The sequence below is a fragment of the Fusarium phalaenopsidis genome (genome assembly GCF_050370095.1).
Source record: "Fusarium phalaenopsidis strain FUZ10S chromosome Unknown contig_32302, whole genome shotgun sequence".
Taxonomy (NCBI): Eukaryota; Fungi; Ascomycota; class Sordariomycetes; order Hypocreales; family Nectriaceae; genus Fusarium; species Fusarium phalaenopsidis.
Genome location: NW_028145405.1, coordinates 1 through 8,409, shown reverse-complemented (window position 1 = coordinate 8,409; position 8,409 = coordinate 1). Strand labels below are relative to the sequence as shown.

At 48.0% G+C, this 8,409-nt stretch overlaps 4 protein-coding genes across 4 annotated transcripts; 1 reads left to right on the top strand and 3 right to left on the bottom strand.

Moving 5' to 3' along the window:
• Positions 1–592: 592 nt before the first annotated feature.
• LRP88_07390 (uncharacterized protein) lies at positions 593–1,289 on the top strand (the record flags this gene model as incomplete). Its single annotated transcript, XM_083243920.1, has 3 exons — positions 593–660; positions 714–922; positions 973–1,289. 3 exons carry the CDS (start codon positions 593–595, stop codon positions 1,287–1,289), a joined length of 594 nt encoding a protein of 197 aa, XP_083098414.1.
• Positions 1,290–2,959: 1,670 nt separating this feature from the next.
• On the bottom strand, positions 2,960–3,336 carry LRP88_07389 (uncharacterized protein; the record flags this gene model as incomplete). Its single annotated transcript, XM_083243919.1, has 2 exons — positions 2,960–3,238; positions 3,286–3,336. 2 exons carry the CDS (start codon positions 3,334–3,336, stop codon positions 2,960–2,962), a joined length of 330 nt encoding a protein of 109 aa, XP_083098413.1.
• A 217-nt stretch (positions 3,337–3,553) lies between these two features.
• LRP88_07388 (reverse transcriptase family protein) lies at positions 3,554–5,087 on the bottom strand (the record flags this gene model as incomplete). The annotated part of the gene is made up of 4 exons (XM_083243918.1): positions 3,554–4,153; positions 4,444–4,643; positions 4,834–4,990; positions 5,052–5,087. The coding sequence occupies 4 exons, from the start codon at positions 5,085–5,087 to the stop codon at positions 3,554–3,556; spliced, it is 993 nt and encodes a 330-aa protein (XP_083098412.1).
• A 1,748-nt stretch (positions 5,088–6,835) lies between these two features.
• LRP88_07387 (uncharacterized protein) lies at positions 6,836–7,471 on the bottom strand (the record flags this gene model as incomplete). Its single annotated transcript, XM_083243917.1, has 1 exon — positions 6,836–7,471. The coding sequence occupies one exon, from the start codon at positions 7,469–7,471 to the stop codon at positions 6,836–6,838; it is 636 nt and encodes a 211-aa protein (XP_083098411.1).
• Between the last annotated feature and the right edge of the window lie 938 nt (positions 7,472–8,409).

The window sequence follows — 8,409 nt, the reverse complement described above, 5'->3', positions numbered from 1 at the left end:
AGTTACTTAATAAGGGATTTATATATACTAGTAGCTCCCTTGCCTTAGCCCCTGTCTTCTTTATATAGAAGCTAAGGGGCGGCTTATAGTTTTATATAGATTACTAAGGTCTTAATATGATTACTAAGAAGGACTAATATTTATTATCGCTTATTAAAGAGACTTTAAGGTCCCTATTTAAGGCAAAGTAGTTAACTAAGCTAGATATAATCGCTGCCTTTTATAAGGTATAGGTATTGTGACGATCGTGTGTTTCCCAAGGGATAAACCGGTCGTGCAGGGTTTATGTTGGCAGAGAGTGCTGGGCGTAGTCTGAGCAATAGGTTGTAAGTCACGTCTGGTAATATGCTCAATGGTATTGAGTGTAACCAAGTTGTATTGATAGCTGAGGTAGCTAGTACATAAGAAAGTACAATGAGCGTGTTCTATATACTTGGGATCAATCCTTGGACCGACGTTCTCTGGGTTCGGTCCATTGGTAGGGCCGACGTTTTCAACGTTCGGTCCTGGGACCCATGGGAGCGACGTTCGGTTTCCTCGGTCCTGCTTAGTCAGAGTGTTTTCTGCCATGCTTCCCCGCCTGGCCCATGTCATGGCCGTGACACGAGGTTCCCTCCCCGTTGGTCTTGTCCTCAAGACCAGTTTCAGCGGCCAAGTGTTGTCGGTGGGTAACTCTGACTTGTAAAAATTTCCTTTTGCTGACGTGATGTCAGGCCGGGTTTCAAGCGTACTTCTTTGCGAAAGCTTTCCGAAGCGCAGGGTCTTTCTGCTTATATTGAGGCTTTTGGTTCCGAAATCATGCCTTGTACTCGTTGTTTCCGCCAGGGTCTGTCCTGTAAGGTGGTTTCCGATCGTTCCAACCGTTGCTCCAATTGTGTTGATGCGAAGGTTGTGTGCGATGGGGCCGGCGTGGCTTCCTTCCGTGAGTGGGTGTCAGTGCTTTTTCACGGCGGTTTGGCTGATTTCTTGTAGTTGCGAAAAATATCCGGGAGCGCAAACGCCTGGAAGGTGAGGAGGCTGAAGCAGAGGCTGCTTTGGAGGAGGCGATGGCTAAGCTTGCCCGCATTCGGAAGCAGAAGAGGTTGCTCAAAGCGCGTGGTGACGAGGCTTTTGAGCGCGGCTTACGTGCCTTGGAGGAATCGGGCGAGCTCCGTGAGGAGTCGTCCGCTGTTGTGGAGGCGCATTCTTTTGGGGCCATTGACTTGATTGATTGGAACGCTGTTGGTCTTGACGAGCCTGTGCTTGGCGTTGTTGGTGGAAGTCCTTCAGAAGGCGTTGTGCACCAGTGAGGTGTTCTGGGGGTTCCCATGTGTTTTCTGAGTCAGGGTAGTCCTTCCATTTGATGAAATACATTGTTTTGCCATTGATTTTGTTCATGTCGAGGATGGCTTCTACGATGTATTCTTCTGGTCCGTCGATTTCTGTGTCTGGTTCTTTATTTGTTTTCACCTGGATGGTGTCTTGTGCTGGCTCGAGTAATGAAATGTGAAAGATTGGATGGAGCTTGACCTTGGGTGGTAAGTCCAGTTCGTAGTTATGTTTCGAAATTTTCTGCTTAATCTTGTATGGTCCGATGTATTTGTAGTCGAGTTTTTGTTTTGTCGTTTTGTTTCGATGTTTTTGTTGCGAGGTAGACCATGTCTCCCTCCGAGAGGATCGGTCCCTCGATTCTTTTCTTATTGGCGTATGCCGTCATTTTGTTTCTGACGAATTCGAGTTCTGTTTTCATTTCTTCATGTAGGTTTCGTAATTGGTCGCTGGTGAGGATCGCCTTGGGGTTGATGATGGCGTCTCGGGATTGTCGGTAAATGTCTGGTGTGAACCCGAAATTGGCGTATGCTGGTGTGACCTTGGTGCTTTCGTTGGTTGCTGTGTTGTAGGCTAGCTGGGCGGCTGGTAGCTTTTCAGCCCAGTTGTTTTGCTCGTAGTTGATATAGCATCGGAGGTATTGTTCCAGTGTTTGATTCATGCGTTCCGTTTGTCCGTCTGTCTCCTTGTGGTATGCAGTGGAGAGTTTGTGATTGATTCCCAAGTATCCTGTGAGGCTCTGCCAGAATTTTGATGCAAATGGTGGTCCTCGATCTGTGATGATCTCAGTGGTAGTCCATGTGTTTTGGCAATGTGGAAATAGAAGAGATAGGCGAATTCTTCGGCCGTTGTTGCTTCTCTATAAGGTATGAAATAGGAGAATTTCGTGAGTCTGTCCACGATGACGAGAATGCTATCGTAGAAGTTTCCAGTGGCTGGTTCTTCTGATAGGGGTAGTTTGGTGATGAAATCCATAGTGATTGAGTCCATGGTTGTTGTGCAACTGGGAGTGGTTGTAGTTTTCCGTATGGTTTGTGGCGTCGTGCCTTGGTTTTCGCGCAGAGGTCGCATTGGTTGGCGATGGTTGAAACAATTTTCTTCATATTAGGAAAAGTAAACGTCGTTTTGACTCGTTCTAGGGTTTTATTGATTCCTTGGTGTCCGTGTAGCAGGTGTTTGTGTATTTCGCGTACGAGGTCGTGTTGTAGTTCCTGTGGTACTTGTTGTTTGTCTGTTTTCTCATTGTCTGGGAGGTGTTGGTTGTATTCTAGGATTCTCGTGAGTAGTGGATTGCCCTGTTCCACTGTGTAGGTTGTTGCAATGATTCGTTGTGTGAGGTGTCCTTCCTGCGTGAACTGCAAGAGTTGTTCCTTTGTCTTGGTTCTTCCCGTGTCTAGGTCGGGGCGTCGGCTGATGGCATCGGCTCTGCCGTTCTCCGTTCCTTTGACGTGGATGATGACGTAGTCGAATTCTGAGAGGTATTCGGCGTACCGGAGTTGGCGTCCGCTGAGTTCTTGTGTTTTCGCGAAGTGGGTGATGTTCTTGTGGTCCGTATATACCTTGATCTGGTGTTGGCTTCCTAGGAGATAGTGCCTGAATTCTTTGAAGGCGTTGACGATTGCGAGGAATTCTTTGTCGTAGATGGGGTAGTTTAGTTCCGCTCCATGTAGCTTGTGGGAGTAGAATGCGATTGGGTGTAGGAGTCCTTTGTCGTCTCGTTGTCAATCTGTGCGCCTAGGGCGAAGTCCGAGGCGTCGGTTTCGAGTTCGATTGGTTGAGATGGGTCGAACATCTTGAGCACTGGTTCGCTCAGGATGAGTTCCTTGATTTTGTCGAAGGCGTCCTTGGCTTTGTTCCCAAATACGAAGGTCTTGTCCTTCTTCGTAAGTTCCGTCAATGGTGCAGCTATCCGTCCGAAGGCTTTGAGGAACTTGCGGTAGTAATTGGCGAATCAAGGAAGGCTTGTACTTCCTTGACGTTCGTTGGTTCTTCCCATTCCTTGACCGCTGAGACCTTCTTGGGGTCCATTCGTATCTCGTTGTGAGAGATGATGTGTCCGAGAATTCCACTTCCGGGGCGTGGAATTTGCTTTTCTCGGGTTCCACTAACAACTTGGCGTCTTGTAGTGTTTGCAGTACCTTGTGGACGTGTTCCGTGTGTTCTTCCTCCGTTTTGGAGAAGATGAGGATGTCATCCAGGTAACATACAACGAATATGTCCAGATGTTCTCGTAGCACGTTGTTGATCATTCGTTGGAATGCAGCAGGTGCATTGGTGAGTCAAAGGGCATAACGAGGTACTCGAATAGTCCGTACTTAGTACGAAAAGCGGTTTTCCATTCGTGTCCTTCTTTGATCCGAATAAGGTTGTAGGCTCCTTTGAGGTCGAGTGCTGTGAAATACTTCATGCCAAAAAGCCGATCCTTCAATTCGCTGATGAGAGGTAGCGGTGTGCGATCCTTGACCGTAATGGCGTTGAGCATCCTGGAAGTCGACACAAAGCCGGAGCTTTCCGTTTTCTTCGGAACGAACATGACGGGGTATCCGACAGATGACTTGCTTTCCCTGATATATCCTTTCCGTATCATGTCTTCGATGTATTCCTTCAACACTGGTAGTTGTGCTTCGTTGAGTGGGTAGAGTTTGCTGAAGCCGGGTTGCTTCCCATCGATGAACTCAATTTCTAGGTCGTAGTGTGTATGCTCGGGTAGGCCTGTTTCGAGTTCTTCCGCGAAGAGTTTCTTGTAGATGCGATACTGCCATGGAATGTTCTTGAGTCGCTCTTCTTCTTCCGGGTTATCCTGTGGTTTCTTTTGTGGAGCTAGGTCCTTTTCGAGTTCATGAAACTGTTGCATGACTCGTGCGATCATCCTTTGTCGCTGTCGTTTTCGTCCTTTTTGATGTTTGTGTCTTGTCCTGTGGGTGGAGAGGTGTCTCGTGTTGGCCTCTGCCTGGCTTCTCCGGTTCCTTCGGTAGAAGTTTGAGATCTCGTGTCGTATTCTGAGTCGTCATTTGCTGTGGAAGGTGTCTCATCGTTGAAAGAGAGCACTTGGCCAGTCTTCCAGTCAAAATGTGGGTTGAATCGTTGTAACCATGGGTACCCGAGTACAAGATCATGTTGCTTGTTCGGTACAACGTCGAATGAAATGCCCTGGTTCTTTCCTTCAACGAAAACTTTGAGGTGATCAATCTCGCTGTCGATGATACCGTTGTTGTAGTCGAAAGGGGTTCCTTCTAGGTTGACAACCGAGTAAGGCGTCTGTTTGTACCTCCATGGTAGCCTGAGCCTATTCGCCGTTGTCGGGTCGAAGTAGTTCTGCTCAGCTCCGCTGTCCACTAAAGCGTTCAACCATTCTCCTCTGACTCGTACTTTCAGTTCTAGGCATCGTCGCCTGTGTACTCCGGTGGTGGAGTAGAGGGCCTTCTGGGGTAATGTATTCCCTTGTTCATCCACCCGTCGCCCTGTGTCGGATGGGGTGTCTAGTTTTTGACATTGCCAGAGCGTAGTTTGTGTGATCAAATTCACACTCGCTGTTTGCGCAGGCGTCGTAGTCGTGCGTGTCGTCCTTTTTGTGCAGCCAGTCCTGGTACTGCCGTTCTTGTTCGGCTCCGGGGTCTTCTTCGTTTTCCTGGCTGATCGTCTTTTGCCAGTCCTCGATCTTGTGAGTGATCCGTTTCTTCTCCTGAGTGGCGTGGTAGAGTTTTGAAGAATATCGCGCGTTCGCGACGCCGATGGATTCATACCAGTGTACCACTTTGTACCCTTCCGTTTCGTACCATAGGTAGGGTTTATGGTTTGGTTGATGTGGTAGTGGGACGGGGAAGCAATCTTGCTCTTGCTTCTCCTCTCGGTGGGTTTCGCACCAATGGTGTTGGCACGACATCCAAGAGATGCTAGCATGCTCCTGGTGTGTCGGGTATGTCCTTACGTCGTCTCGTGGATTGAAAGGTGCTTCCGGATGTCGAGGTTTTCGGCCAATTCCCGATGGTAGGCTCGAATGCAAATTTCTTGCTCATCTGACGTTTCCACATGTTCTCGTGCGGTCTGGATGTACCTTTCCCTTAGGCTGTTCCAGTACCTGTTATTGTTTTCGTCGTACAGTTGGGGGTAGTCTTCCTCCTCCCATAGTTCTTTGTCGCTTTTCCGGGGCTTCCTAGAGCGCTCCTGGCGTAGTTCTCTCTGTAGTTGTCGAGCCTTGTGCTCGAGCAGTTCGATTGATGTTGCTACTGCTTGTCTTGGCAATCCAATCATTGCGTGGCAGTCTGCTGTGTTGGTCTGTTTTTGTCGTTCGCAGATTTCATCGTATTCCCGTGATGCCTCAATCTGGTGTCGAGGGCATAGGGTATGGTTGCACCGTGTGGGGTCATCTTGTCGGCAGTCCCTTCGGTGGACTGTGGCGGGCACCAAAGTTGTTCCTTCTCTTCGTATCCCACAATCCATTTCTTGTGGTCAAATCCTTCTGCGGCGGCTTCTTGGAAGTCGGCTTGTTCGTTCGATGGTTGTTGTGCTGAAGGGGGGTGTCGTGGGTTCTTCGATTTTGGGTTCGGCGCGTCTGGTCACGGCGATGGTACGTTGTGACATCAAGTTGCCTGGTTGCTGTCTTCCCTTGTTGGGCTCTGGGAGTGGTTTCCATCCCACGTGTTCTGTAATGTGCGAGCGGTTGTTCTTTTGAGGTTTGACTGGTTCGTGGAGTCGTTCCTTCGTAATGTTGTTGATCATATAGTTGCCTTCCGCCTGTTTTCTGAGAGGTATACTTGGCTGTGTGGCATGTCCAGCTCATCTGGTTGGATGCCGGTTTTGTCGTATCCTTGTCGAGCCATTCCGAGTGTTCTAACGGTGCGGATGGCCGTCTGGGAGTTCGGTATCTGCCCAGGTGGATCTTACCTGTTTCTTACCTTCTGGGAGGGGTTGTCGTGGCCTTGGTTGATAGCGTCCCTCCTCCGTATCCCGCTGCTTCTTTCGGCATTCATTTGCCTTGTGTCCCTTCTTGTGGCAGTAGTAACATTCAATGTCCTTGCTGTCCTTCTGGGCTGCTCAAGTTCCATAGGTCCTGCGTGGGTCCCGTAGGAGGTGTTGCCCCTGGTCTGTTCTCGCCTTCGAGATTGGTTGGCGTTGTTCTTATTGCCCCAAATTCGTCCTTTGTTGGATTTTCCATGCGTCGTTCAAACTGTCGGTTGTCGATCTTGATAGTCATGTCGATGTAGTCCTGGAGATTGTCGGGTTTTCCGTTTTGCAGAGTTCGTCCTTCACCTCATCCTTGAGTCCTTCGTAGAAAGCAATCTGAAGGGCACTTGTTCCCCAATTGAAAATGAGGTGATTTGTGTGAACTCGGCTGCGTAGGTCGAGGCGGCCTTTGTCTGTCGCAGGTTCTTGAGTTTCTGCGTGGCCTGTTGTTCTTCATCGATGGTTCCGAAGTTGCGTCTGATCGCTTCTTCAAAGTTTTCGTATTCGGCGAAAAGGAGTTGTGTTTCCTCGGTGGGTTCATTCCCGAGAAAGTCGCGCAGCGGGTTCAAACCAAGTGAGTGCGTTACCCGTGAGGCATCTGCTGGCGTGTAGGACCTTGCTTTCGGCACTGGCCATCCTGGTGGGAAAGTACCGTTGGTATGCTCTGAGGGACGTAAAACGTCCTGACGTGGGTGGCCTGTCCGTTGAATGGTTCTGGGTCCTTGGGTTTGATGATCTCGCCGATGTCTTTGTGGGTAGTACCAGCGGCGGTGTGCTCGAACGTCAGGTTGCCGAGATCGTGAACCTGCTGTTGTGCCAGGTCATTTTGCTGGGCTTGGGCGTGGTGAGTCGGTCGATCCGGTTCTGTTGTTCGTTGATTGTTTGCTGGTATTGCTGCTGTTGCTGTTCCATGGCTTGGCGGAAGCGTTCCTGCATGTCGTTCATGGATGCCTCCATGCTGGCCAATCGTTCTGAGTGATCCTGGCGTTGTTGCGTGCGCCGTCAGGAGGTTGTTATGCTGGATGCTCAGGTGGTTGTACTTATTTCTGAGTTTGCGGACTTCATCTTCGTGTGAGGCCGGGACGATGTGTTCTTCGCCATCGTCATCAGTGTCCATCGGGATGTTAGGTTCCTCTGGTTTGGTCGCGGGCTGTCCCTGTTGGGGGGTGACAGGCAGCTTGCTGCGAGGGGTAGAAGGAGATCCAGTGTTGGGTGCCATGGTAACAGTATTGCTCAGAGTATGCAGTACACTACTGAACAAGAGCTATCAACGTGTGACGATCGTGTGTTTCCCAAAGGGATTTACCGGCCGGCCAGTTTGAATTTGGGATAGAGTGGAAAGTGTGGGGGGGAAATTGGTTGGGATTAGTATTTAAGTCTGGTCATATGCTTAATGGGTTTTAAAGTGTGTATAAATTTTTTAGTTCTTGGAGGGGAGAAAATACAAAGAAGGTTATTGGGGGTATTTGTAATGGAATTGTTGGGAAACTTGGGTGGACTGGTGTCGGTGGTGTGTGGTGTGGTGGTGGGGGCGTTTTGTCATCGTGCGGTGGGGGGACAATAGGGGCGACTTTTCGTGTTCTCGGTTATTTTTAGTCAAATGGTTTTCGCCGCGCCCCCCCGCCCGCCGTGGCTCACCAATGTGGCCGATAAGAGGGAAAAAAAAAAAAAATATTTTTATACTTAGTATAGCCTTTATAAATAGCTAGTTATACTATTTAGCCTTATAGGCGCCTTAGTGACCTTTTAATAATATATTAACTATATGCTATAGGACTACTTAGATAAGTTTTATAGCTTATATTAATAATATTCTTATTTACTTGGATAGGTCCCTAGCTAATTATAAAAGAGAGGGGTAAAGCTAGTCCTCTAGAGGTTATAAGAGGTAGGCCTATAGATTAATATTAATAAATATAAATTTAAGACTATAAGTATTAAATACCTTAGATTTATTATTAAAGCTAGGCGAGGAATTTAAGTTAACCTAGAGAAGGTAAAAAGTAATCTAATTATAAGAGTAGCTTTATTTAGTTAAGGAAGTTAGAAGGTTCTTAGGCTTTATAAATTATTATTAATAGTTTATCTTAAGGTTTTTTTTTTATTATATTACCTCTTATAGCCCTAATAAAAGAAAAGAGGCTATATTTATTTAGT